General features: G+C 61.9%; 2 protein-coding genes across 2 annotated transcripts; one reads left to right on the top strand and one right to left on the bottom strand.

Moving 5' to 3' along the window:
- The first annotated feature begins 70 nt into the window (after window positions 1–70).
- On the top strand, window positions 71–14,317 carry LOC111720220 (transmembrane protein 211-like). Its single transcript, XM_031957383.1, has 3 exons — window positions 71–472; window positions 6,537–6,675; window positions 11,447–14,317. The coding sequence occupies exons 1-3, from the start codon at window positions 227–229 to the stop codon at window positions 11,671–11,673; spliced, it is 612 nt and encodes a 203-aa protein (XP_031813243.1). The 5' UTR covers window positions 71–226; the 3' UTR covers window positions 11,674–14,317.
- Window positions 14,318–15,422: 1,105 nt separating this feature from the next.
- On the bottom strand, window positions 15,423–26,767 carry SPATA22 (spermatogenesis associated 22). Its single transcript, XM_031957376.1, has 8 exons — window positions 26,475–26,767; window positions 25,357–25,464; window positions 20,776–20,836; window positions 20,594–20,683; window positions 17,904–18,189; window positions 17,185–17,308; window positions 16,397–16,494; window positions 15,423–15,702 (listed from the first exon to the last, which is right to left on the bottom strand). The coding sequence occupies exons 1-8, from the start codon at window positions 26,515–26,517 to the stop codon at window positions 15,511–15,513; spliced, it is 1,002 nt and encodes a 333-aa protein (XP_031813236.1). The 5' UTR covers window positions 26,518–26,767; the 3' UTR covers window positions 15,423–15,510.
- Window positions 26,768–27,929: the final 1,162 nt, after the last annotated feature.

Genomic DNA, 27,929 nt, shown 5'->3' with positions numbered 1-27,929 from the left:
GCGGCCTCCAGCCCGCCCGCAGGCCCCGCCCCTCCACGCGCGCGCGGGCGGCCGCCGCAGCCGCCGCCGCCGCCGCCGCCACAGCCGCCAGCATCGCAGGGACCGCAGCTCCCGCCGCCGCCGCCCCGCATCCGTCCGCCCGCCGGTCGGTCCGAGCGAGTGAGGCCGGGGCCGGGGCGGGGGCCCGGCGGGGGGCGGGGCGGGGGCGGCGGGGCCCGGGCCCACCATGCCGCGGGGCGTGGGCGTGGGGGGCTTCTGGGCGCTGCTGTCGTGCGGCCTCGCGGCCCTGTGCGCGCTGGGCCTGCTCTCGCCGGCGTGGGTCGTGCCGCCCGCGCCCCGCGGCCCCCTGGCGGCCCCCCCGCCGCCCCTGGGCCTGCTGGGCCCCTGCCTGGCGCCCGCCCCGCGGCCCTGCGCCCCCTTCGCCCTCGGGGGCCTGCGGCGCTTCGGCGACATCCCGGCCGGCGCCTGGCAGGTAAGGTGGGCAGCGCTCTGGCCCGAGTCCTCCCGCCCCCGGCCCGGCGGCCCCTGACAGCGCCGGCCCCGCAGCCGCTCCCTCCCCTCCCCCCCGCGGCCCCACGGCGCGCACCCACGTGCGCGCACTCACACATGCGCGTCCGGCTCAGCGGAGGGGCACGAGGGCACCACCTCCCGGGGGCAGGGGCACCACCCCCAGAGCAGGGGAAGCGGAGCACCCCCGGGAAGCGGGAGCACACCCGGAGCCGGGAGAGCCGGGGCCCCTCCCCCTCCCGCGGCCGTTGCCTCCTGGAGACAGCTTGTGCCCAGGCCTGCCTCAGTTTCCCCTCTCTGCCGCCCGAGGGGGCGGGTCTTTTCCTTTGAGGGGAGGGGGGATGTTTGCCAAAAAGAGGCTCCTGTGCAGGGAGACCAGGGCCGGGGCAGGGTCTGTGCCCTGAGGGGAGCTGAGGCAAGGCCCGGCCTCCCTGTGCTGCTGGAGGCTCCTGGTGGGGGGGGGGGCCTGGGCAAGGCTTCCTTTCCCTGCAGGGCTGAGCCCCAAGGGAGCCCAGTGCGGCGCGCGGGCGGCCTCAGGCCAAGTTTGTACCTTGGGCTCTTCCCTTGGGCTGTGAACCCGTGGGTTACACTGGGAGCCTGCCCCTCCCGCATGGAGACTCTGCCCCTCCCCCACGGGGAGCCTGCCCCCCCAGACCCTCCCCCCAAGGAGCCTGTCCCTCCCCCACAGGGAGCCTGCCCCCCCAGACCCTCCCCAAGGAGCCTGCCCCTCCCCCACAGGGAGCCTGCCCCCAGACTCTCCCCAAGGGCCTGCCCCTCCCCACGGGGCCTGCCCCCAGACTCTCCCCAAGGAGCCTGCCCCTCCCCCACAGGGAGCCTGCTCCCCCCCAGACCCTCCCCCCAAGGAGCCTGCCCCTCCCCCACAGGGAGCCTGCCCCCCCCCAGACTCTCCCCCCAAGGAGCCTGCCCCTCCCCCAGGGACCTGACCACCCAGGGCCCTCCCCCCCCAGCCTGCCCCCCAAGGACACTTTCCTGAATGGGGAGAAGTGCTCCCCTGCAAGGAGGGGAAGGGGAAGAGCCTGGGGGGGATGGGGGCAGACTCCTTCCCTGCGCAGGCCGGAGGGGAGGGAGGGGGACGGGGAAGCTCTGGGTCCAGCCAGATAATCCTAAGGGGGATGGGAGGACACCAGAGCTGGGCTGGGTTCCAGGCTCCCGGAGCCCGTTGTTTGAGGAGCCCCTTTTTCTGTTGGGGGGGGGCGGGGAGGGGAGAAGGACTGAGGCGGTTCTGGGGGAAGCGGGGGAGCTGTTCACCAGGGCGGGTGCTGCCCGGGCTGGAGGCTCCGGGCGGCTCCTCGGGGGCGGGAGAGGAGGGCCCCTTGGGTCCCTGTTCTCCAGAGCCCTGGGCCCGGACTGAAAACGCCCGCCCGGCCCCCCGCCCAGCTGCCCCCACTTCCGCTCCCCGAGTTGTTCTCTGGCCTGGTGCCTTCCCTTCCCAGCCCTGCCCCCTCCCAGCCCCTTGCCCCCCCCCAGGCTGCCCTCCAGGGGCACCCCGAAGGCTTCCCGGCCCCTGCAGGCCCAGCCCCTCCCTCTCCTCGGCAGCCTCCTTTCCCAGGTTTCCCATGTGGTCCTGAGGCTGCAGAGGGGGCTCCGGGCCCCCAGACCCCCCTCTCCACCCCCCAGACGCTCAGGGGTTTCCCTTCCTTCTCCCCCCCCCTAGCGCCTGGGCCCGATGGAGCCCCAAGGCCCCGGTCGCCCGTGGCTTGGACTGGCCCCCCTCCCTCGGATCTCTCCCCCTTTCCCCCCCACGGCCTCCCTTCATTCCCTGAGGAGCCATCAGGGTGGTCCTCCCTGGGCGGGGTCTCTCCCTCCTCTGCTCTAAAACCTAGGCTCCCTCCCTGCTGCCTCCAGGCAAGTTCAGACTTCTGGGGGGAAGGTCCTGCGCCCCCTCCCGGCCTCCCTGCCCCACTCCTGGGCGGTCTCTCGTCCCCCAGCATCTGTGGGGCAGCTCCCTGAGGGCAGGGACCGAGTGCCCTCTGCCAGCCTCCCCCCCCGTACCCCCCCAAGGGGGTCCCACCGAAGCTCCAAGCTCTGCTTTCCCTTCAGGTTCCTTCTCAGCTCTAAAAATAGCCCAGGAGCCCGAGTGTTTTTGCTGCAGAAACAGGACACCGCGGGCCCTGCTGCTCAGGCGGGCACGTGCCGCCCACAGGGAGCCGGGGAGGGGGCTGCGCCGCAGGCACGGTCGGACCCCTCCCCAGGGTTTCCGAGCCCGGCAGGCTCCCCCTGTAACCTGGGGGCGGCCGCCAGGAGGGCAGAAGTGCAGCGGTGTCCCTGGGCCTGGTCAGCCCTTCGGGTCCCTCCCCTGCCCTGGGGCTCCAGCTCAGCGCCCAGCCTGGCTCGGGAAGCCGGGGCTCCATCAGCTCCAGAGCTGCAGTCTGCAGGACCTCACTGTCCTGTGCCCAGGGAGGGGCCGGCCCAGGTGCCCAGGGAGGGGCCGGCCCAGGTGCTGACCCAGGTGCTGACCCAGGTGCCTGGGGAGGGGCTGACTCCCATGCCTTGGCCTTGAGTCACAGCAGACCCCACCAAGTACCTTCCCTCTCTGGGCTCTCGGCCCCCTCCCCAGCACTTCCGGGGCCGCCCGTGGCCCCCCCTCCTTGGAGAAAGGAGGTCTTGGGTTCCCGGCTCTCTCGGGTGCAGGCTCTGAAGCCAGGATGCTCCCCCCCCCCAAATCCTGGGGCACATCCCAGGGCAGGGGCAGCCTGGCTTCCTGCTGGGCCCGGCCTCAGGCCAGAGGCTCCTTCCCTCCTGGAGGGGCCGCTTAGGGGGGAGGCCCTGCTGGTCTCCTCCCCTCTCCTGCATCCCGCCCACCCCTCCCAGTGCCTTCCGTGCCCCCTCCCCGGGGGCTCCGCTTTGGGAACCCCACCCCGGCCCCCCTTAGTTCTGCCACTGTTTTGTCCGGCTCCTCCTGACCCTGGTTGGGGTTTTCTGGGTTGGCCCTTCCCTGCTCCAGCTCATTTCACTGATGGGAAAACTGAGGCTCGCGGGGCCAGCGCCTTGCCCAGGGTCACACGGCCACCCCGCTGGGGACAGATTGGCACGGGCTCCCCGGGCTCTGGCAGTCACCAAGGGGCTCCCCGGGCACAGGGCCGGGAGGGGAGGCCGGGAGCGGGGCTGAGCCTCCAGGCCTCCAGGAGGGGTCTCTGCTCCCTCAGGACTTTGGGCTCCGGGCCCTGCGCCTCCCCCCCCCCCCCAGCTCCTCACAGCCTTTCCCAGAATCACATCCTGTCGGGAGAAGTCCGGAGGCCTCCAGTGGGAAGGGAAGGGAGGGGCCCTTGGTAAACATCAGGAAACTTGGAGCAGCCCCAAGAGAAGCTCTCGCCCTGCTCTGAGCCCACCTGCTCCTTCCTGGGGCAGAAGGAAGCCCGGGTACTTAGTGCGCAGGGCGGGGTCTGCCCCCCCAGGGGCCCGGGCACTTAGTGCAGAGGGTGGGGTCTCCCCCCTCCCCCCGCCCCAGGCACTTAGTGCGCAGGGTGGGGTCTGCCCCCCCTTTAGGAACCAGCTGCTCAGCGGGCGCCCCATTCTCCCCTTCTGGCTCTTGGTTCATTTAACCGATGCCAGGAGCTCCTTGGAGCCTCGGGGAAGCCTGGTGGGGGGGATGTTCCCCTTTTACAGGGAAGAGCACTGAGGCTGTGTGGGGTGGGGGGGTCACCAGGTGGCCGGCACCCTGGCAGGGCATCGCTGGAGGCCCCCCCTACCTAGCGCAGCCCTGTTGCAGACCAGAGAGGCCTGAGGGGGACACGGGGGGCACAGGGGGCAGCGGCCGGGCTTTTTACCCAGGGCACCCTTTGGGCACGGCCCCTCCCGCACTGTGAGGTCTGGGCCCATGAGCTCCTAGAGCCACTTGAGGCGGGGGCGGCTCTCACTGTGCTCGGCTTCCTCCTCTCTGGGCCGCTGAGCACCGGGCACACTCCTCTCCCTTTCCCAGCAATACAGGGGCCGAGCGGGGCCGGGACCCTCAGAAAAGGAACCCCATGGGCCCGGGGGGCGCCCCCGGGCAGGGCGGACCCTGAAGGGGCACCCAGTGGGCAGGGCGCCCCGGGGGGGCCGAGGACCCTCAGAGGGAAACCCATGGGCGGGGCCCGGGGAAGGGGGACCCTCAGAAAGGAACACCCAGTGGGCGGGGGGCCCGGGGGGGGCCGGGACCCTCAGAGGAAACCCAGTGGGCGGGGGCCCTTGGTGGGGGGCCCCGAAAAACCCTGGGGGGGGAACCCAGTGGGGGGTGGTGGGAAGGGCCGGGGACCCTCAGAAAGGAGACACCCAGTGGGCAGGAGGTGCCCGGTGGGAAGGGCCGGGGACCCTCAGAAAGGAGACACCCAGTGGGCAGGAGGTGCCCGGTGGGAAGGGCCGGGGACCCTCAGAAAGGAGACACCCAGTGGGCAGGAGGCGCCCACGGGCAGGGCCGGGGACCCTCGGGACGGAGGCGCTCAGTCACCCTCAGATGCCCTCTTGGTGGCGGGCTGGCTTCAGGGGGGGTGTTGCTGCCCCCAGGGGGAGGGGCCTAACGGGGTTGGAGGGAGCTTGTCAGCTCTGCCAGCAGAGGGACGGGCCAAGGTCCGGGGGGGCGGGCTGGGGGACAGGTGGGTGGTGACCAGGAGACCCACGAGAGGTCGGACCATTAGACAGATGGCGGGAAAGAGAACGACGGGGGTGGGGGTGGAAGGCAGGCTGAGAGGGAGCAGTGGGCCGCTGGCTGGGGGGCAGAGGGACATGTGGGTAAACGGCTGGAGGCCCCAGTTCTCGGCCTGTGCCGCCCTGCCTGAGCCAGTGGGGGCCGTTGCCCAGGAGCCCGCTTTGGAGGGGGGATGAGGGTGGGGCCCCGGGTCCTGGCCGATGACCCGCTCTGCGCGGACGCAGGTTGGCACAGGACCGCGGGGAGTCTCCTGCTCCCCGATTCGAGCGCCCCAGGAAGACCTGCCTCCCTTTGTGGGGCTGCGCTGGCAGTGGTGCTCAGTGGTTGGCGCCGGAGCTGGAAGTGGGGGACGGGAAGGTGCCGGCCCGCAGGCCCCCCCGCCGCTGCCTCCCCTGCTGAGCCAGGCCGGTGGCGGTGCCTCCACGGGCTGTTAGAAGCCTATTCATCCTCCAGCTCTGATTTATCACCAAGCTGGGGGTGGCGAGGAGCCGGGAGGAGGTTTTATTGGCTCGTTCCCATGGTAACCCTATTGACTCCAAAGTGAGATGTAGAAATGGCTGCCTCGCGGGGGGAGCTGGAGCCGGAGCCGGAGCAGGAGGAGGGTGGTCTCCGGGAGAGGGGGCAGCGGGGATGGGTGGGTCTGCTCCGGTCATTCTGGGGGGCCCAGGACGGGGAGTTGGTGGGCTCCCAGCACCCTGCCCCTGCCCTTACTCAGGGGCTCCCTCCAGCCTGCCCGCCCGCCCCTGAGGGCGCCCAGTGGGTCAGGCGGGCAGACATGGTACGGAGCCCTGGGCCCAGCTCGGGATGGACAAAGAAAGGCCAGAGCCGGCCCTTGCTCTCCTTGGGCTCACAGGCCAATCTGAGAGCAAGAATGGACCCTCGGGCTGCAGCCAGGATAAACTGAGGCACTCAGGGGGGGCCCGAGCACCAAGGGCTTTCCGTGGAAGGGGGAGAACTCAGAGGCGGGGGGAGGGCGGGGGCTGGGGGCCCAGCCGCAGGGCATGGCCCATCATGGGTGGGGGCGGCCGTGGGGCCTCTGATCCAGTCCCCGGGCAGGGGTGGATGGGTCTGAGACGCGCGGCAGGGCCGGCCAGAGGAGAGTTAGGGAGAAGGGCAGCCTTGGGGCAGAGGGAGCCCAGCAGCCGAGGGGACGCTGCGTGTACAGGGAGGCTTGGGGGTCTGCAGGCCGGTCGGGAAGCCCAGTGGGCGCCAGCTGAGAGGAGAGATGGAGGGCAGGGCTGGATACATAGATGTGAGTCAGGGCGGCCCGTTTCTCCCACCAGGGCCCGTCCCACCGGCCCAGGCAGCCTCCGTCTCCCACCGGGGCCCCTCCCCGTTGCTGCTTCGGGGGGCCGTGCCTCAGCTGCCCCTCTCTGTCCCACAGACAAGCACCGTCCTGTGCTCGGGAGGCTACGCGCTGCTGGCCCTCAGCGCCCTGCTGGCCGTCTCCTCCGTCTTCCTTTCCAGTGGGCCCCTAGAGAGGCGGGTCTGCTCCCTGGCCGGATACGTGCAGATGGCAGCAGGTAAGCCCCCGTGGGGGAAGCCCCCGCCTCCTCTCCCGACCCCGGCCACCTGGGCCCCCGCCTCGGCCTCTCCCGCCCCAGCTGGGACTTTCCTTGTTTCCTTCTGGGGGCCGAGGGTCAGCCCAGGGGGTTATGGGCTCGCCCTGTCTCCGCTCTGTGCCCCCCGGGGGCCGGCGCCTGGGCCTGTGAGTGTGGGAGCCAGGAGGAGGGACACAGGAGCTCGAGCCTCGGGATCCCCCATGGGTCCCTCTGCTTCTGCAGAGACCTAACCCCCAGCCCTAGGACCAGGGGTAGTGGGCAGATGCTCCACAGCCTCCCCCCAGGAGGGAGCTCCTCCCCCCACCCCCTGCCTGGTTAGGGAGGCCCCCGAGGGCCCGGGGCTCACTGTGGGGTGAGGGGTGGCGGCATCTGCCCAAGGGCACAGGGAGACGAGCCCCTGGCTTCCTGAGGCCTTAGTCCCTGGGCGGACCCCCAGGAACCCGGGCTAGTCAGACCCAGTTCTCCCCCCTTCTCTGCCTTTCCCTGCTCTGGGCCCAGCCCTTCACAGCCCCCCACGGAGAGAACATGTCCAGGCGGGAGCCAGCTCGGGGGCTTTCTCCCCAGACCCCATCCCTGGGAGGGAAGGGCGGGACTGTCCTAGTCTGCCGGGGAGGAAGGCAGCCTGATTGGGGGGGGGGGGGGAACCAGAGGGTGAGCTACAGGCCGCGAATTTGACTGGTTCCGGGCAAAATTCTACAATCATAGATTAAAGGGAGAGTAAAAAGCAAGAAAAAGAAGTGGGGACCCCAGCAGCTTTAATTAAGCACCTGCTATATGGCGGAAGGCCACGCCCACCCGCTGCCCCTGAGCCGAGTCCCGGGGCCCTTTAAGCGCGAGCGCCTGCTGGTTCCGAGGGTGTGTGGGGACTCGTCCCAAAGGTCGGGCTTCGGGCGGGGGAAGGGGTTACGGCCTAAGGAGGGTCTGCAGACAGCAGGAGTGGGAAGCGGGCTGGCAGGGCGGATGGCCACGAGGGAAAAGTTCTTTGGTGGAACGCACAATTAACCGCGAGAAAGGGAGCCCCCGAGAGCTTGCAGGGAGCCCTCGCTGGGGGGCTGAGCCTCGGGAGGGCGTTAGCACCCCAAAGGAGCTAAAAGGAGAGGATGGCGGCGGTGTGGGGGGGCGAGGGAGCGCCGGAGGGGGCGGGTGCTGGGGGGAAGATGTGGTGCAGGCGGAACTGGGCCGAGGGCAGGAGCCCTGGCAGATGCAGGGGGAGCTAGCGCCTCAGGGCCTGACTCGGCTTGGATCCGGGTGCCCTGCCAGCCTCAGGGGGCGACTCCTTCCGCCTTTCTCTGCCAACTGCACCTGGTCACTTCACCCCGTCTGCCTGTTTCCTCACCTGTAAAATAAGCTGGAGAAGGAAATGGCAAATGTCTCCAGGATCTGCCAAGCAGACACCTACATACCCGCCTGTATGTGGTACGTGGCTATGAATGCGATCTCATGGCCGTGGTACACGTAGAAACTAAGGGGGGTTTGAGGAGCAGGAAGGCTCCGGGGGCGCCGGGTTACTGATGGCTTTGTGGCGGGCACCCGGCTTCGTTCCCTTTGGAAAGGGTCTGCCCGAGCTGGCCGTCGCCCTCCCTGGGAGCAGGAGCTCGCCCACCGGGCCAGAGTCGGGCTAGAAGCTGGCGCCGGGCGGGATCCAGTCGTTTGGTAGGGAGAAGGGCGCCATGAAGTAGGGGAAGGGTCTGCAAGGCAAGGGGCAGAGATACGGAGAGAAAGAGGAAAGAAAGGAAGGAGGGAGGGGCAGGAGGAAGTGCCGTGGACGCCAGGCGGGGGTGGGCACCAGAAGTCGGGCTTCGGTTGTGTGAAGGGTTCGCCCCGGCCCTGCTCTGGCAAAGGAAGATTTATTTAGGGGGAGGTTACAGATAAAATGAGGGGGTACAGCAGACACCCCAGTGGTAAATATAAAACAGCGTGGAAGTGTATGGAAGGCAAGCTTCTCGGTGGAACCCAGAACTACCCAATGGAAAGGGAGCCCCCCATGAGGCTGGCTGCGCCCTCAGCGGGCAGGCTCAATCCTGAAGGGCCTCGGCCCCCTAAAAGAGTTAGCTGCCCGGAGCAGAAGTGGGGCCGGGGAGCCTAGTGGAGTTAGTGCCAGGGGCTGGCCCCTAAGTAGATTTTATAGGGAAAATTTAACCTCAGGGATGGGAGTAGGATTCCTGACAGGACATGGCAAGGGGAGGCTGCTGGGGACCTACGGGGGGGGGGGGGCTCAGGAGTTTGGCGGATATCTTGGATTTCAGACTGGACCAAACCCCAGAGACTGACTCCCCCCAAGGGACCTTGGAGTTAAACTTCTCCCTGCCTGCCTCGGGGATCAGTTCTTTAGTTTCTGTCCAAAACACCATTGGGGACCTTGTTATTAGGAAGGAAGGGAGGCAGGAACAGAAAGAAGGAGGAAGAAGGAAGAGAGGAGGGGGAAGGAGGGAGGGAAGGGGAAGGAGGGAGGGAAAGAAAAACGAAGGAAGTTCTTGATCTGATTTTTCTTGTGCAGCAAGAGGACTGTGTAACTGCATACATATATTGGACCTAACATGCATTTATTTCAGCATCTTTAACATGTATTGGAGTACCTGCCTGCTAGGGGAGGGGGTGGGGGGAAGGAGGGGAAAATTTGGACCAAAAGGCTATGCAAGGGTCAATGTTGGAAATAAAAATAAAAAGCTTTAATTAAAAAAAAAGAAAAAGGAAGGAAGGAGAAAGGGAAGGAACGAGGGAAGAGGGGAAGGAAGGAAGGAAAAGTCGCCAGAGCATTGGTTGCTCCCGTTTGGCTTCCTGTGACAGTGTCCCCGGGCCTCCCGAGCCTTGCCGGCTGCCGGGTCTGATTCACGCCCAGGCCGTTCCATCTCTCCAGTTTCCCAGAATTTTTAGATCCCAGCAAGGTAGAGGGAAGGAGAGAGAGCAGAAATCTGGCTTCTCTCCCTCCCTCCCCCCAAGCTAATTGATACTGTCTCTAACTGGGGCTGCTAACAAAGGCCGCCAGTTATTTATATGCTAATGAATGCACAGTGTCGGGGCCCTATCCGCTAAGAGTGAAGGAGTTCTCTGAATGGAAGGAACAGAAAGGAGGAGGAAGAAAAGGAGCAGGAAAGGAGGAAGAGAAGAGCAGGGAAGGGAGGAGAGAAGAGCAGGGAAGGGAGGAGAGAAGCAACCAGGGAAGGAGGGAGGGGAAGAAAAAAGGAGCTTGGACTCAGTTGCCCCTGAAGGGCAGGGCTTGGAAAAAACAATCCCCAAAGCCTGGAGTGGAAGGACAGGAAGTGTTCGGGGTGGGGAGACAGAAATAGACCCTGGGAGTGGTTGGGGCAGGAAGCGGCTTCTCTGGCCGCAGGGAAGAGAGCTGGCAGACGGGCATCCCTGGCCGCCCAGAGTTGCACTGCAGAGCTAAGGGGCTAGGTCAGGGAGCTAGCCGGCCAGCATCATTAGGCTTCCTGACAAGAAGCTCCCCAGGTTTATATCTGCTCCTTCCCATGAGCACTGGGGATTGCTTTGAGGTGGGAGTGGAAGTGGAGAACAGTTGTTCTGTAGCTACATGTCTTTATTATTTATTTTTTAAGTCATTTAAAAATAGCTTTTTGTTTTCTAGATACGTGCAAAGATAGTTTCAGTACTCACCCTTGCACAGCCTTGTGTCCCAGTTTTTTTCTCCTTCCCCCAGACAGCAATACATGTTAACCACGTGCAATCCCTCTCTACATATTTCCACAAATACCATGCTGCACAAGAAAAATCCGATCAAAAAGGGAAATCGGAAAGAAAACAAAATGTGAGCAAATGGAACGACAAGAGGCGAAAGTGCTGTGCTCTGGTCCACCCTCGGCCCTCTCTGGGTGTGGATGGCTCTCTCACAATCGGCCTGAATCGCCTCATTGTTGAAGAGCCACATCCGGCAGAACTGGTCATCATACAGTCTTCTTGTTGCCGGGTACAGTGATCCCGGTTCTGCTCCCTTCCCTCAGGGAGTCTCTCCAGGCCTCTGGAATCCTCCTGATCATTTCCCAAAGAATAGTAGTCATCCATTAATTTCTTCAGCCATCCCCACTGATGGGCGTCCCCTCAGTTTCCAGCTTCTTGCCGCCACCAACGTCTGCACATGTGGGTCCCTTTCCCTCCTTTAAGATCATTGGGATACAAGCTCAGTAGAGACACTGCTGGGTCCAAGGGTGTGCACAGTTTGACAGCCCTTTGGGCTTGGTTCCAAATTGTGTCCAGAAGTGGATCAGCCCCTGACTTCACCGACGACGTCTTAGTGCTGGTATTCCCTCCGATATTCACCATCGCCTTCCGGGCCTCTCAGCCAATCTGAGCCGTGTGAGGTGCTACCTCCCACTTGCCTTAGTTTGCTTTTCTCTGATCCGCAATGATCTAGAGCATTTGTTCTTGTGACTAGAGATGGCTTTAGTTCCTTCTTGATGGCTTTTCTAACATGGAGGGCGCTGTGACCGTGCCAAGCATTCCCATTCCCACGCACTGCTTGGGTGGCTTTTATCCCGGCTCCCTCCAGCCCTTTCCCTGTGCCCTCTTCTCCCCTTTGTTGCTGCACTTTCTGGTCCTCTTTGGTGACTCTGGTTTGTACGAGTCAGTCCCGGCAGGAGGGTTGGAGGCTGGGAGTCCCCTCCTCGGCCCGCCGGGCAGGGCTCCAGCATTTCCCGAAGGACCTTCCCTCGGCGTCCCCGGCCGACCCTGTGGCACTCCCCTGCCCAGTGACAGGCTCCTCTCTCTTTCCTTGCAGTGTTCACCATGGCCGCGGGGCTCCTGGTCTACCCGCTGGGCCTCGGCTCGGCGTCGGCGAAGGACTCGTGTGAGAACGCCGGCGTCTACAACGCCGGGAGCTGCCAGATTGGCTGGGGCTACACACTGGCCATCGTGGGGGTCATGCTGTCGGGATTCTTGCCCTTTTTTGCAAAATATGCACCCAAAGAGCACATCTTGTCCACCCCGATGCCCGCTATTTTATAGCCTTTGTTCCAGCAGAGGGACATCTCATCGAACGCAGACGGGCAGGAGGTAGAGGACTATCTTTTTTTGTCTTTTTGTCATAACGCTAAAACAACAAACGGCCGTGGTGGAAGCCAGGCGCGTTTCCCAGCGGCCCAGACCGCCCCCATCGTCTTCCATCAGCACGAGTGCCTCCGTCTGGGGTCGCTGCAGAATCCACAAGAATCCGAGGAGCTTCTGCCCTTGCCCGGGCAGCTGCCAGCCTCCAGGTCAGGCAGCTCACTCCTGAGAGCACCGTCTACCTCCCGGTTTCCTTCATGTCACAAACACAGTCGATCTTTTTAAAAAAATGATCCCTTTTCATGGGTGATTAGGTATTAAATTCTTCCATAGACCCAGTGACAACCACCATCGGGGGCCCGTCCTGTCCACAGAATAAATTCTGCAAGTAGCCGAAAGGGGCCCAGCGTGGCCCAGAAAAAGGCACCCTGGGTATCGCACGGCCAGTTGAGTCCGAAGAATACGGACTTGGGCTCTTTCTTTCCCAGGCCTTGGAGCCTGGAGGCCAGCCGGTCATCTCCCGGAGGAGGAACCAGTGTCCCCAGTGAGGGCAAGGGCCGGGCCCAAGAAGGCAAACCCTGGAGTCCAGCCCGGGGCTGCTGACTTCATAATCAAGCTTCTTCCCATTGCGTCGTGATGTTTTCCAGTCGGTTCATTTGAAATTTTCCTTACAAAGACTTTGCGAGGAACACCCCTAGGTTCAACAAGGGCATTAAGAACGAGAGGGAACGGCCAGACTTGGCCGACGACATTTAGGTTTGCTTGGAATCAGCCTGGCAGGTAGCGGGACCAGCAGGGCTGCCGTTCGCAAGCGCCGGGAGAGCTTTTCTACCAATCCAACGTCTTCCTGCTAGTGTGAAAGCACTGGCTTCTGCACACCTGTGCTGACCACCGAGTGGGTGCGTGGGAGTGTGTGCGAGAGCGTGTGGGTGAGTGGGAGTGAATGTGAGTGGGAGTGAGCACAAGAGCGTGGGAGTGAGCGCGAGTGCGTGGGAGTGAGCACAAGAGTGTGAGTGCGTGGGATGGCTACATTATCCAATCTCAAGAAATCTTAAGCACTGGGGGGGGGGGGGGGGGGTGTTTCTGGCCTTTGTACGGAATCACGGTTTTTCTGCTGCAGGAGAGTCCAACACACACACACACACACACACCATTTGCCTTAACCACCAGAGGAATTGGGTTCCAAGCTTACTCCATTGCCACATCTCATTGGGAAAAACCAGGTTTTTGGTCCCCCGGACAAGCCCTCCTCTTTGACAAGCGGAGGGACGGAGGGCCCGTGCTCACGGCGACCAGAAATCTCGTCCAATGCGCTTTCTCCATGGTGCACGTTGCCCATGATCGGATCTGTCGGATCCCTCACTGTGGCAAACAGTTTCTCTAAGCCCTGAACGGGTTATTTGTTCCTTATTTCTCATGAAAAACACATTGAAGGAAACTAGGAAATGATGGGGAGGACGGGGGGCTAACAGAGAAGATCCCCGCTGGGGAACAAGGGGCCGGGGCTGGCGCGCTTTTGCCCTTAGAGCTTCCTGAGCCCTTCGGGCGGAAAGCTGGAGTTCTCTCAGAACCGTTTTCACGTGTTCTCATGAACACCAGGGGCATATTGTTCATATGTTCACTCAAGAGGAGTGAAGGGAAGTCGGGGGTGAAAGGGGGAGCCCAGGACACACACGCTTGGACGCACACCCCCACAATCCCCGCCCACGCTTGGACGCACACCCCCACAATCCCCGCCCACAGGTGCTCGGGTCCCACCTTCCTTCAGGGCCAGGCACAGCAGGGGGCACGTGGTGGGGCTTATTTCCAGAGATGCCGAATGACGGGAAGAGCCCAAGGAAAGAGGCAAGAGGAAGGGGGATGTGATGGCGTCAGCCTGTTTCCCCCGGGGCTCGTCTTGGAGAGAGCTCCGGTTTCCCAAGCCACCCGGCGCCCAGGAAAACAGAGCTGGAGCGCCGTGAGGACCCGTCTCTGCTCCGGGATGGCGAGGGAGGAACGGACTTGGGTCCCCTAACCAGCTCGTGCCTTTCTAGCAGAACCATTCATTCCTGTTTTGAAAAGCCACAAAACCGACCTGGCCACTGAGAAGGGCAAAGGGAGACCCACGTCCCAGCTTCCTGCGCTTCCTCCCTGTGGCGGGCAGTCCGGCCTTTATGCTGCTTTCCCTCACGTCTGCCGAGAAAGGTGATCCATTAGCCCCAAATGGGCCACAAGGCTGACCCAAATCCCCAAGCAGGCGCCTTCCGGCAAGGGGACTTTGCAGATTCCCCGGGAGCCACAAGGGCACTTCTCCGGAGGGTCCCGTTCTCCCGCGCTCCCCTGAGACCCCCTTTCCCAGATGTCGGCTTGGATGTTGTCGCTTTGCGGTGTTTTTCCATTAGCAAGGCTGGTGCTGCCGTTCAGCTCGCCAGATCTTTCCAGGAAACTCTTCCGACGTAACTGCTCGCCGCGCGCACTCACGCCCACAAACCGCTGTCCCACAGATCGTCCCCGGCCCTTGGATGTGTCGACTGTTTCTTTTCATTTCTTTTGAACATGGAATTTACTGGTCCGGGTTCAGGTTCAAGGGTTGTTTTTCCAGATTAAAAGTTGTTCCAAGAGTGAGGAGGAGCTTTCTCTGCGTGACTCCGTGGCGGCGCGGGCCAGGGCCGTTCTCTGCGCTTGTTGGGGCCGCACGGGCGGTGGTGTCCCCTGGCTCCCTCTCCCTGCAGGGCTTTGTGCCAGAGGCCTGAGCCTCCCTTCAGAGGCAGAAGCAATAACTCAGGGGCTTGCAGGGCACTTCACACTATGGTGCAGGGGGATCCTCACCACAGCCCTGAGGGGAGGTACTATGACAAGCCCATTTTACAGTCCAGGAAACTTAAGGGCAACAGAGGTAATGGGAATGGCCGGTGTCCCAGCTCACAAGTCTCAGGCCTCCCTGTGGCCCTGTAGCAGCCGCCTGATGCCCCCTAGGCAGACCGAGGGGGTGCCCAGGACCTGTCCATGAGGGTCAGGAAGGGAAGAGAAGTCTTGGAAACCAGGAAATTCCCTAGAAGGCCAAGCTGGGCCTTGGAGAACCAGGGACAGCGTGGGCTGCCCAGGGCTGGAAGGTCTGACCCCTGCATGTGGGGGTGGGGAGGGCGGGGCACAGCCACGGACAAGCTGGGCCCTCCCCCGCGGGGCACCTGGGGCACCGGGGTCAGAGAATGTCCCTGGGATGTCCGAGTGGAGGGGCTGGTCACAGTCAGTCCCGAGGGGCGGCTGATGGGGGGGGGGCTGGCCTGCCCATGCCCAAGGTTCTGGGAGCCAGCAATGGCATGGGGTCGGGCCGGGGGCCTGAGGGTCCAGGTGCCTGGGGAGGTGGCTTGGTACAGAGCCCCGTCTCACCTGCAGGGGCCCGAGTGCTTTGGTTAAGCTGACCCTACATGAAGCCCTGGGGCAGGGGCAGGACAGCGGGCACTCCCCAGGCCACGGTGACCCAGGGGCTGCGACTCGTGTGGAGGGGCTCGGCTCTCGGGAGGCAGAACACACACAGTAAATGCAGCTTGAGCAGCTCCCCCACCCCGCTCTCCGGCCCAGGGGAGGCTCCGGGTCCCAGGACCAAGGCTCTTGGGCCGCCCTCCTTGGGCTTCTGGGCCATCACCGGCTCCAACAGGAGCTCAGGGGCATTGGGCCAACTCTTAGCAGAGGCAGGATGGGAGGGGGGAGGGGTGACACCACACAGATGCTGAAGTTAAACTCACTTTATTGGCTGGAGAAGACCACGGGCAGAACCCCCCCAACACCTTGTACCCGCTTCCTCCGGGCACGGGCGGCTCACATTTCGCGGGCGGCACTGGCGTCGCGGGCCAGCTTGGCGTCTGCGCTCCTGACCAGCGCGGGGAAGGTCTCCTGCTCGGAAGCGGAGGCGGGCCGCACGGACACACAGCGGAGGAGGCCCCGCTTTTGGTCGAAGCTCCCCACACAGCGATGGACGCGCCCCCTGATCAGTCTGGGAAGCTCCCGGTCCTGAAGTGACATGGGAACCAGTCAGACCACGCTGAGGGGAGGCTTCTCTTAGGGCGGGCCTCGAGGCCACTCACAGATGGGTAAGCTGAGGCCCAGGGGTCACGCCTTATTTGTCTCGTCCAACTAAGCCCAGCTCCCTCTGCTCTAGGTCAGCACTGGCCCAAATGGTCAGTCACTGCCCTTGACCAACACCTCTCTCGGCCAGGCTTGGGACTATGGGGATGCCCCCTGCTGCCCCAACTCCTCTGAACTTTGCCCCGGTCGGTCCCTCTGAAGCGCTGACCACCCTCCGGGTCCTGTTCTACAAGGAGATGGAGTCTGAGCGAGGAAGACAAATGGGGCACCAGGGGCTGGGGGAGGAAAGGAGGCTCCTGTCTCCTGGGGCGCTCGGACCCTCCCGGAGGACCCCCGAGGCCCCCCTGGCTCCCTCTGCCCCCATGCCCTCCTGTCTGCACAATGAGCAGACGCTCTGGCCCCCCATCTTGCCCCCCCACAGATCGCAGCCCCGGGGCCTCCCAGGCCACAGGGGCGCCCCTCACCCCCTGCCTGAACAGTATGGTCTAATGGTGGTTCTTAGGTGCCCCAAATAGGGATTTTTAAACAGGCTCTTCCCACGCCTAAGCCTAGTGATTCCCTTTATAAGAATTGGCAAGGGGGACCTTTGGTTGGGGAGCTCCGGGCCACCAGCACTCACGGTTTCATAAAACACACAGGGCACGGTGCTCCTCCCGTCTCTCAGCAGGAAGGTCTTGGCGCCCTGCGCGCCCGGGGTCACGGCGGAGTCCAGAACGGCTGCCCCGGGGAGAACAACAACCACCGTGACCGTGGGGCTCCGGGGAGGGCCCAGCTCCGCGTGCCCCGCGCGGGAGAAGGGCTCAGGGGCAGGGCTGGGGCATAGAAGGGAGCTCCCCACTCACTCCCGCAGGGGCCTGAACCGACCAAGACTGGCCCCTCTGGGAGCAGCGCCCCCTCCCCCCTACCATGGAGCCCGGGCCCCCCCCCCCCTTGAGAAGAGCACGTGGGGGGGGGCGGGCCCAGGATCCTCCGTCCTCCAGAACCTGCCAGAGACCGGCCAGAAGCCGAGGCGGGGCCGGGCCCGACAGGCGAGGTTCCCTGGCTTTCCTGGGAGCCAGGGACGTTTCCTGGAGCTTTTCTTGCCCAGAGAAGCCTTGGGAAGGAAGCCCCTGATCCTGATCCAACACTGCCCCCTGCTGTTCCCCTGGGGAGGGTGCAGGCGGACCAGGGTGGCAGAACCAGGTCCTGGAGAGGAGGCTTCTAGAACCCGCCTCCCAGGTCCTTTGGGGGTTGGCCGGGTCGAGGATGCCCGTGAGAGGGTCAGGCCCTGCCTGCGGCTCAGACCCACAAACTCCCCCCGGGGCTCCCCAGGGTGGTTCCGGCCGAGCCCCCACTGGCTGGGAAAGTGCTTCGGGCCGAGGCCTCGGGGGCCCTGAGGCTGTACCCCTCGCCCCCCCCCACGCCCACCTAAGACCTCGAAGAGCAGCGGGCAGTGGGGCAGGCGCTCCCTCCAGTGCTTCATGCTCTCGATGGCCGCCGGCAGAATTCGAAGGGAAGGGCCATCTTCCTTCGGCCTGAGCCGGCTCGCTTCCTAACAGTGGGGAGAAAAGGGTCTTCCGGGCTTGTAAAAGGAGGGGCGGGACACCCCCGCGCCTGGAGACCCCACCTCCCGAGGTCAGGGCCCCCCCACCTTCCCCGCCTTCCCCGCCAGGCCTGGGGCCGAGAAAGAGCCGGCTCCGGGGGTCGCCGGGTCAATAGGTTGGGGAGAAGGGGGGGTCCCAATGACCAGCAATGACCCGTGCGGGGGGTGATCGGCCCCAAGTCAGGGGCAGTCTTGCTCCAAGCCTCCCCCATTTTGTTTTTTCACTTTTGATGGCATTTCATCTTCCCAAATCCATGCAAAGATAGTTTTCAGCGTCCACCTTCACAAAACCCCTCCCTCCCTTCCCCTGCCGCTCCCCAAAGCAGCCGGACCCCCGTTCTTGCCTTCTCTGAGGGACAAGGATGGCAGCTGCAGAGGGTCCCCCAGGAGCCGGGGGCTGTGTGCCCGTAGGCACCGAGTGCGCACCAAACCCCCGGAGCTGGTTCCCAGGGCCCGACCTTGTTTATCTCTGGTTTGCCGAAATGCCCCCAGGCTGGCGGCTGGGCTGGCTCTGGGACTGCAGGGGAGGCAAGGCCTGGCTTACCTTGATGGCCTCCGGACCTCTGCCAAAGGCTTTTCTCTTAAGGGGGCTCGGTTGGGGATTGCTTTGGGGCGCCTGCAGGCCGCCGCTCCCCTGGGCCCCCGCCAGCCTTGGAGGGCACGGGGCTCGGCAGACCTCCGCTGGGGCCCAACTTGACCGTCTCCAGTTCTGATTTGTCTCGGAAGGCCTGAGGCCAGGACCGGGCCCACTGTCGGCAGCTGCCCCCGAGCCTTTTCTGGGAGGTGCAAACTCGCTTCTGTCCCAAGCCTTCGGACCGTCCTCTCCCAAGCTGTAAGGTCAGGAGACGATTTGGGCCGTTTCTAAGATCTCCCATTTCCCAAAGCCTCTCAGCCCTCCCCCCAAGCCTTTAGGTGGGTCTCGGGGCATATAAAGCATGGGACCCATGGATATAGAGCGATGTCGGGCCGCCTCCCACACCAGGCCGCCTCCCTCAGGACTGTCTCTGGCCAGCAGAGCATCCAGGAGAACCCAAGGCAGCCTCGGGTCAAGTTCCTGGGCTCATCCGGAGCCTAGACCAAGAAGCCGTGGGAGCGAGGGGGGGCACGCTTCTGTGGCCCTTTTGTAGGGGGCTGGGTCCCTCTGTGGGGCAAAGGCAAGCGCCCATGGCAGCGTGGTGCTTGGGCAAGTCACAGGGTCCCCCCCACTGGTCACTGAGCAAGAAATGGGGCAAAGCGTGGGGCCCCGCTGAGCCGGGCAAGAGGACTCCCCCCTGCCCCGGCTTGTGACCCCGAGTGCCCAGGAGCCCAAGCGACCCTGGGGCTTCCAAAGGCAGGGAGTGGAGGGCGGGCCTGGCGCTCTCAGCGGGGGGAGGAGACGGCCCAGGGACCGGCCCAGGGCCAGAAATGGGCCTCTCTCCGTTGCAACAAGAAAACATGGCCCTTCTGCAGGTTGACCGATCCACTTACCCCAAATGAGCAGCTTGTCCATCGCTTTTGGCACATTTTCAAGAAAATGGACCAAACCCTAAAAGCAGCCGCTATTTGGGAGACCGCACCCCAGCCCCCAGCTAAGGGACGGCGAAGGATTAAGAAACACTTAGTTTGTCTGGTGGAGTTGACCTGGCTGCCCGGCAGGGGCCAGTTTGGGGGGCCGTGCCCACGGCCTGCATTTGGCGCCCAGCTCCTGGCCAGGGCACGTCCCCCTCCTGGGCCTCGAGCCCTGGAGGCTGCTTCAGCTGTCTGTGAAGGAGGCAGGGAGGTCGGCAGCAAACACACTCTACCTGGGTCCTTGCGGAAAGGGGAAAGGCCTTTGGCAAGACTTGGGAACTGCTGGGGGCACGAGCACTCCTGTCTATAGAGGGCAGCCAGACGCCCGGCGGCCCCTTGGGAAGGGAGCCTCCACGGCCCGGTAGGAAAGGGGTTTTTGCTGCTTTTAGACTCCGCCCGTCCCAGGCCCGAGCCCCTTTCCAGCCTCCCTGGACATCTGGCCGCCTCTCTGTTCCTCACTCACCACACTTCGTTTCCCTCGGCACTAGCAGCCCCCCATACTGTGGACGTGCTCTAAGGAGACCCCAGTCTCCTGGAGGTAGAGCTTGGGCCCACCCCACCCCCACCCCGGGGCCTTCCCTCACAAAATCTCCTTTGTCCTCATTTGCATGAATTAGCATTATATCAGCGCTGTCCACATGCGGAAAGGAGACCGCCCCCTTTGTGTGGCATCCCTGGCACCAGTCTGGGGCTTACGGCCCAAGCTTTAAAAGCCTCCACCTTTCATCTCCTCAAGCTGGCGTTTTACATCTTTTCTACCAGAAAACATTTCCTGCAGCAGGGAGTCCCCAAACCCCAAGTGAGCCAGAAAGGGGGAACTCCTGAGGGCCCCCAACTGACATCACATCGCTGCCTGCTTCCGTACAATGCCCCGCCACGGGCCCCCAAACCCACTCTTCTCCCTGTGCTCCTTGGGGCCCTGCTGGCCACCCGCACGGTCCCACGGGCTCCCCCAGCTTCTCAGACCCGCTCCCCCCAGGCTCAGACCTTCTCCCCTTCTCCCTGACTCTTCTCTCACTCCTCTGGGGTCCATTATTATTGGTTCTACCCAGGCAGAGAGACTTCCAGCCGTGACCTTTGCGAGTTCTAGTCTGACCTCGCCAGAAGCCTGCTGGACATTCCAGGGCCCTTTACTGGCCTGACCCTGGCACTGACCCTCCCAGACTTCACGCCGATTGGGCACACAGGGGCCTAGCAGCAGAGACTTCCCTGCGGTCCCCTCTCTGCCCCCATCACCTCCTCTCTGTTCCCTCTCCCCCTTCGCCCGGAGGGCCGCAGCAGGCTATTCCCAGCTCGGACCGATTGTCCCCTGCAGTGGGTCCTGGCGGCCTCTCTCTGCTGCCCGCCAGTCACTCTCTCCTTCCTTATTGTCTCCCATCGCTGTCCCCGCTGTGCCCTGAACATCGCAGGGCAGGTCCCTGCTCGCCTCCCTCGCCCCATCGCCTGTTTTCCTGGTGGCCAAGGCTCCTGGGCCGGCGAATCTTCGCCTCTGTATCCCAGAACTTTGCAGCCCGCACACAGCGGAGACATAACGAATGATGGATAAACAGTTCTCATTAATGTGCTTTATGCTATGAAGCACTTCCCTCCAAACTAGCCTGTGATTATCCCGGTTTTTCAGATGAGGTTTTCAGCAGGGTGGAGGGCTTTGGGCAGTTCCATAGCCAGCGACACGATTGTACTCACCCCCAATTGCTCCAGTTATGACTTCTTGTCTCATCCACTGGGCCGGGATTAAACCCATTCCCTTGCTTTCGAGGAGGGACAGCGGGTTGCCTTTCAAAGAAACATTTCCAAATGATAAAGATCTGGCTACAAATTTAGAGAAACGTTCATGCAGCTCTCAGAAAACACCCAAAGTCAGTTACCCAGCATTCCCCGTTTTCGGCAATGGCGGCACCTCAGGTTTCATCATCTCCCAGACGAAGTCTAAAGAGCAGGGAGACAAAAGGGGAAGGCTCAGAAGGGGCGGGCGCTTCCAAGGCGGACATTTATTTCTCCCCACTCCATGCGGTCCATGAACTAATACTATGCCTTATTGTTCACTCCCATTAACATCCAAACCGTTGACCTGGGACATCTGGGAGGAGACCATTTTGCTTCCCCTTTCCCTGCTTCTATCGAAAAGAACAATGTGGTTTTTACTCTTCAGTGAAACAAAAGCTTCAGAATTGGGACGTCGGGCCCTTCACTGTACAGAGGAGGAAACCGGGGGGAGGGGGTTGTGGGGACCTGCTCACAATCCCGCAGTCAATAAGCCCCACAAAGGGGGCAGCTTAATAGGACTCTGGTGGTTGATAATTACTAATAACGGAGGAAACAATCCAAGCGATGTGATTTATTAGCGAAGCGGACCCGGGCCAATGGCCTCTTTAGGCAGTCCAAGGATGCTGAATACACAATGAGACAGATTTTTATGTATTAAAATAACTAATCAAATAAAACAATTAATTAAAAGAAAACAATTAACCAGGATTTGAAACTAGATAATCTGATGTCCAACCAGAGGAAAGATAGGAGCTTTGTGAGGAGGAGGGGAAGGGCAAACAGGTGCAATTCCTACAACCAGAAAAGGAGGTGTCCCACTCCCCACCTGGGGCCACTTTTCAGACAAGACATGTAAACTGCCTGATATATATACGTGGCAGAAAATTCCTTGCATCAGTTTTCAGATCCGACTGCTTTAGTGGAGATCCCTGCTTAAGGATCTCTAACAGCAGGTAGAGGGGGCCCAGCTTCCCAGCCTCGTGGGGGCAAGGTTCAACCAATGCAATAAAATCTTCTCCCGATTCTCATACTTGAGCAGTTCTCTCACAAGACTGACATTGGACTAGAGCCATAATTGAAAGGAAAGGGACCTGGGCTGGCTCCAGAACCGAGTTCCCAGATGGAGCCAGTGGGGCTCATCAAAACTCAATTCCTCCCTCCCTTCTGCTTTCCACTCCGAGGGCCATGACCTTTGGACAAGGGAGGACAGAACAAACTGAAGGATCGGCCCTCTTTCTGACACCCTCTGATGAGGGAAGCTTAAAATAGAAGTGCTAGCCCGAGGAGTTTGCCCCGCTGTGCTGGATAGCCAGCATAGAGCCCAAATAGGAAAGAGACTGCCGAGAGAAAGGGAGTCCTTGCTGCTCATGAGCCATCAAACTGACCGAATCAGGCCGGGCAGGCCACGAGCCTCAGCAGTGAGACTGCCCAGAGCGGACAATCCCCAACGAAGGAAAGTGTCTCCCGGGCAGACCCTGGCCCGAGATGGACAAGCAGCCCACTGAGCAGGCCTGTAGGTGCTCCTCTCTCTCTCTGTCTTTAAAATAGTATGTTATTTTCCCCAAACACATGCAAAGATAGTTTTCGGCATTTACCTTTGCAAAATTTTGTTGCACATGTTTTCTTCCTCCCTCCCCAGGAGGGCAAGCAGTCTGATACCCGTGAAACGGGGCAATTTTTCTAAATGTATTTGCATATTCGTCATGCTGTGAAAAAAATCAGATCAAAAGAGAAAAAACAACAAAAGGTGACTGATACTATGCTGTCCCCGCAGTCCCCTCTCTGAATGCAGATGCACTTTCCACCCTGTTTCTTGGAATCAGCCTGAATCACCTCATTATTGAAAAGCCCTGTCCATCAGAATGGATCAATGTATAATCTGGCTGTTACTGTGCACAATGATCTCCTGGTCCTGCTCACTTTTCTCAGCAGCAGTTCCCGTCAGTATCTCCAGGCCTCTCTGACATCCTCCTGCTGGTCGTTTCTTACAGAACAATAATATTCCATAACATTCAAATACCACAATTTACCCAACCATTCTCCCGCTGATGGGCATCCGCTCAGTTTCCAGTTTCTGGCTACTACAAACGTGCTGCCACAAACACTTCTGCACATGTGGGTCCCTTTCCCTTCTTTAAGATCTCTTTGGGGTATAAGCCCAGGAGTAACACTGCAGGGTCAAAGGGTCTGCACAATTTGACAACTCATAGTTCCAGATTGTTCTCCAGAATGGCTGGATGTATTCACAATTCTACCAACAATGCATCAGTGTCCCAGTTTTCCCAGCATCCCCTCCAATACTTATTATTAGCTGCCTATCTCTTTACCAGGAAGGAAGCTGGAGCAGGACAGGCTGGCCCCACTCGGGGCCCCAGGCAGCTTTTCCAACAGCCCCAGGCTCCTCTGCGAGCCACTGCTCCAAGGTTCTTCCGTGCCCCTCTTTGGCTCTGCTTTAGATGACACAATTCCCAGACAAGGAGAATGAAGGTGGTGGGAGCGCTCGGCTGGGGCAGATACCAACCACGTGGCATAAGCTCCCCAGCACAGAGCTGCACAGATGGAAACCGGGGTGGGCTAGGCCCCAGGAACAGATGGAGGGCCTGCGCTCTCCTGGCACAACAAGGTTTCCAAAAGGAATCCCTCACTTGAGCACGGGGCGCCCCCCCCCCCCCGCGGGGAGCTCCAGGAGGCCCCAGACAACAACTGTGGAGGATGAGAAGCAGGCAGCTGGGTTGCCAGCACTACCGCTGGTGCACAGGTCTGGTTCTCTCGGATTTCGGGACCCTGACAAGTGCTCCTTCCCCATGAACCAGAGCTCTGAAACTCTTCATTTCTCAGCTTTCCCGAGCTCTCACCCTCCCAAACTGATGTTTCCTGGTCAATGCAATCCTTAGGGATTTGACTCTTCTCTGCTTTCCTGGTCAATGCTTCCTTCTCTGGCCTGACCTGAATGCATATGTGGCTGCCACAGGCTATGACTGGCCAACGGGAGGCAGAGCCCTTCATCCCCGAATCTCTTACTGCCATTTTTTTTTAGTCAGTCAACAATAACTTTTTAAAAAATTTCTGCTTTTCCTTCAATTATATTTCATGGCTTGTTTAAGTTTGGCTTCCAAACTCTATCCCTGCTTAGCTCCTTCCTCCCTGAGGGGAAGCAATTTGACATAGGTTTATACATATACAATTATGCAAAATGTTTTCAAATTAGCCATTCTATGCAAAAAGACTCAAATAACTAAAAAAGAAGGAAAGACAGAGAAAGTACTGGGTCTGTATCCCAAAGGGATAATGAAAGGAGAAAGGACCCTCCTGGGCAAAAATGTTCCTAACAGCTCTTTTTGTAGTAGCAAAAAATTGGAAAATGAGAGGACGCCCATCAATTGGGGAATGGCTGAATAAGTTACGGTATATGAACATTATGGATCATTATTGTTCTATAAGAAATGACCAGCAGGATGTTTTCAGAGAGGCCTGGAGAGACTGACAGGAACTGATGCTGAGGGAAGTGAGTAGAACCCTGAGATCACTGTTCTTGACAACAAGATTATGTGATGATCAACTGTGATGGACTTGGCTCTTCTCAGCAATGAGGTGATTCAGGCCAATTCCAATAGACTTGTGATGGAGAGAGCCGTGTGCAGCCAGAGAGAGGACTGTGGGGAGTGAGTGTGGATCGAAGCACAGTATTTTCACCATTTTTTCTGTGTTTTTTCTCTTTTGGTCTGATTTTTCTTGCATAACATGACAAATATGAAAATATGCTTAAAAGGACTGCACATTCTTAACCTATATCAGATTGCATCTTGGGGAGGGGGGGATAAGGGAGGGAGGAAGAGAAATTTGGATCGCCTCGGTTTACAAAAATGTTGAAAACTATCTTTACACCTGGAGAGACTCAGGATCGATGCCAAGTGCAGTGAGTAAAACCAAGGGAACCCGTACACACAACGACAAGATTTGTGTTGATCAGTTCTGATGGACGTGGCTCTTTTCAACAACGAGGTGATTCCAATAGACTTGCGATGGAGAGAGCCAGCTGCACCCAGAAAGGTGCTATGGGGCCTAAATGTGGATCACAGCATAGGATTCCCCCCTTTTTTGTTGTTCGCTTGCTTTTCTTTTCTTTCTGATTTTTCCCTTTTTGATCTGATGGTTCTTGTGCAGCTTGATATTTGTGCAAACATGTACAGAAGAATTGCACAGGTGGGGAGGGGGGGGGGAAGGGAGGGAGAAAATCTTGGAACAAGGTTTTGCGAGGATGAAGGTTGAAAACTCTTTGCATGGATTTTGAAAGTAAAAAGCTATTATTAAAGCACCAGAAATAAAAGATTGCTATAAAGATAAAAAACCCCATCTTTGCCTGGATTTGGAAAAATACAACAATATTGAGAAGGAAAAAAAGTTCCAGTAATAAAAGTTCCAGTGCTTTACAAAAAGCAAGTGGTCTCCACATGGGGAAGTTAGGGTCTAATTAAAACAGACCAGCCACCGTCTCCAGAAGCCCCTGGAAACAAGGCGAGTCAGACTGGCCGTCCTGAGTGTTAAGAAAGACGGGGCGGTGCCGCGGCTGAGGAGGGAGAAGAACAGAAGGCCGGGGAAGGAACAAGAGCAGGACACAGGAAAACAAAGCCGGGCGCAGAGTTCTGGACCGCACACCTGTCAGATCCGCCCGCTTTCCCTACCTGAAGGCAGAGGAGGAAAGTCCTGAGCCTCACACGCTGCTCCTGGGCTGGATGTGAAAGGCTGCCGGACCCTCCTTCTCTGATTGAACAGAGGCACAGGCAGACAGCCTGCAGGGCAGAGAACCGCAGTCAAAGGCCAATCAACAGGCGGAGCCGGAGTCTTGGCCCCGCCCCCAACCCCCCCCGCGGAGCCGGGATCTTGGCCCCGCCCCCAACCCCCCCCGCGGAGCCGGAGTCTTGGCCCCGCCCCCCCGCGGAGCCGGGGTCTTGGCCCCGCCCCCCCGCGGAGCCGGAATCTTGGCCCCGCCCCCAACCCCCCCCGCGGAGCCGGGATCTTGGCCCCGCCCCCAACCCCCCCGCGGAGCCGGGGTCTTGGCGCCCCCCGGCTGGGTCTGCCCGCCCCCCCTCGGAGCCGGAGTCTGCCCCCCGCGGAGCCGGAGTCTTGGCCCCGCCCCCCCCCCCGCGGAGCCGGGGTCTTGGCCCCGCCCCCCCGCGGAGCCGGGTCTGGCCCCGCCCCCCCGCGGAGCCGGAGTCTTGGCCCCGCCCCGGGCCGGAGCTTGGCCCCGCCCCCGCGGAGCCGGAGTCTTGGCCCGCCCAACCCCGCGGAGCCGGACTTGGTCCGCCCCCCGCGGAGCCGGAGCCGCCCGCCCCCCCCCCGCGGATCCGGAGTCTTGGCCCCCCTCGGGCGAACCTGGGTGGGTGGCGGGAATCGGCTTTGGGGGCAGGGGGTGACGTCAGCCGGGGGGGCGGGGTGGCACATCCCGGAGGGCCCTGGGTTCCCACCCCCACCGGCTCTGCTCCGGCCCCTTTCGGGCCCCCCAGAACCCAGGCCAGGCCTTGCGACATCGCACGTGGCCGGGGCACGTGACTGGAGCCCCCAGCTCCGTGTTCAGGGCGGGCCGAGGGAGGTCCGAGGCGGGGAGTCTGAGGGGGGGGCAGGGGGCGGCGCGCCCCGACCCTCGCTGGGCTCCTCGCACCCCGGGAGGGCGGGGCAGCTCTGCGCGGGGCGCATGCGCAGGACACCCTCTGCGGCCCGAGCCGGCCCAGGGCGGGACCTCGAGGCCTCGGGCCCCCGAGGAGAAGTGGGGCGGCCGGGGCGAGGCGGGCAGGCGCCGTACCTGCGGTCAGGCGGGCATAGCCGCCCGGCCCGCCCTTCTTCATGGCAGCGGGCGCGCTCTCCCGACCCTCGGCTACACGACCAGGCCCCTCGGACACGCGCCCTCCCTGACGGACAGACTGAGGGAGCGACCGGCGCGACTGAATGGGAGCGAGCAGTCGTCGCCACTGCGCCTGCGCAGCGCCTGCGTGCCCCGCCCCCTTCCCGCCTCTCCAAAGCCTAGCCCCACCTGTCACTCAAGAGGCCCCGCCCCGTCCCCGCCCTGCTCCCTCCCCCGGCTATAAAAAGCCCGCCTCCAACCGGAAGGGGGAGCGCTGGGCTACGCCAAGGTAACTGGCCAGCAGAGGGCGCCGCCACTCCGGGCACCTGAGGAGGCCTTTCGGAGGACTGCGGGGCGGGGCCGGCGCAGGAAGGGGGAGGATGCCCGAGGGCCAGCAAAGAGATGGCCGGGGGGCCCCCGAGAAATGACCAGGGGGCCCCTGAGAAATGGCCGGAGGGACTCCGAGAAATGGCCGCAGGGACCCCGAGAAATGGCCGGAGGGACCCCGAAAAATGACCAGGGGGGCCCCGAGAAATGGCCGGAGGGACCCCGAGAAATGGCCAGGGGGCCCCGAGAAATGGCAGGGGGACCCCGAGAAATGGCCAGGGGGACCCTGAGAAATGGCAGGAGGACCCCGAGAAATGGCCGGAGGGACCCCGAGAAATGGCCAGGGGGACCCCAAGAAATGGCCGGAGGGACCCCGAGAAATGGCCGGAGGGACCCCAAGAAATGGCCAGCGGGGCCCCGAGAAATGGCCGGAGGGACCCTGAGAAATGGCCGGAGGGACCCCGAGAAATGGCCAGGGGGACCCTGATAAATGACCAGGGGGACCCTGAGAAATGGCAGGAGGACCCCGAGAAATGGCCGGAGGGACCCTGAGAAATGGCCAGGGGGACCCTGATAAATGACCAGGGGGACCCTGAGAAATGGCAGGGGGACCCCGGGTCTTAGGTCTGGCTTTAAGTGACTTGAGCCAAGTGCACCCTGGGGCCCCCTCCAGGAGCGCCCGTCCTGCCAGCTGCCCCCCCTCTCTCTGCCGCTTTTCTCTGCCTGGATCCTGGGTGTCCCATCTCTGGGCTCTCTCTGGCTGCTCCCCAGCTCGGGGCCCCTCCCTAGCCTGCGCGAGTCCCAACCCTAATCCCGGATTCCCGGTGTCTCCTGTAGATCCGGCTCGTTTATAGGCCCTGTGTGGGGGTCCCGCATCCCTGGGGTCCCTGGCCCCCCCAGCACTCGGGGCACCCAGGAGGCACTTAATGGTGGCTCCTGTTTGGGCCGAGTTGGGAAGGACGCACTCAGAACTTAGCGTGATTAGGAACGTGGGGCGTCCCTGAGAACACTTCCCTGCCCGGCTCAGTTCTCCGAGACCCCATCTGGGGACTAGGGAGCTCCCAGCCCACGATCCCCCCCAGCTGAGCC

The sequence above is a fragment of the Sarcophilus harrisii genome, chromosome 3 (assembly GCF_902635505.1).
Source record: "Sarcophilus harrisii chromosome 3, mSarHar1.11, whole genome shotgun sequence".
NCBI classification, from domain to species: Eukaryota; Metazoa; Chordata; class Mammalia; order Dasyuromorphia; family Dasyuridae; genus Sarcophilus; species Sarcophilus harrisii.
The sequence above is the reverse complement of the archived record's forward strand: the minus strand, read 5'-3'. Positions and strand labels throughout refer to the sequence as shown.

What these genes read in the sequence shown, in the direction of transcription:
- LOC111720220 (XM_031957383.1), top strand. Translation starts at nt 227, where the DNA reads ATGCCGCGGGGCGTGGGCGTGGGGGGCTTCTGGGCGCTGCTGTCGTGC. An exon ending in TCCCGGCCGGCGCCTGGCAG is followed by an intron (nt 473 to 6,536) that starts GTAAGGTGGGCA and finishes TCTGTCCCACAG; the next exon opens with ACAAGCACCGTCCTGTGCTC. An exon ending in ATACGTGCAGATGGCAGCAG is followed by an intron (nt 6,676 to 11,446) that starts GTAAGCCCCCGT and finishes CTTTCCTTGCAG; the next exon opens with TGTTCACCATGGCCGCGGGG.
- SPATA22 (XM_031957376.1), bottom strand. Translation starts at nt 26,517, where the DNA reads ATGAAGAAGGGCGGGCCGGGCGGCTATGCCCGCCTGACCGCAG. An exon ending in CTATGCCCGCCTGACCGCAG is followed by an intron (nt 25,465 to 26,474) that starts GTACGGCGCCTG and finishes TCTGCCCTGCAG; the next exon opens with GCTGTCTGCCTGTGCCTCTG. An exon ending in CTTTCCTCCTCTGCCTTCAG is followed by an intron (nt 20,837 to 25,356) that starts GTAGGGAAAGCG and finishes CCTGCTCTTTAG; the next exon opens with ACTTCGTCTGGGAGATGATG.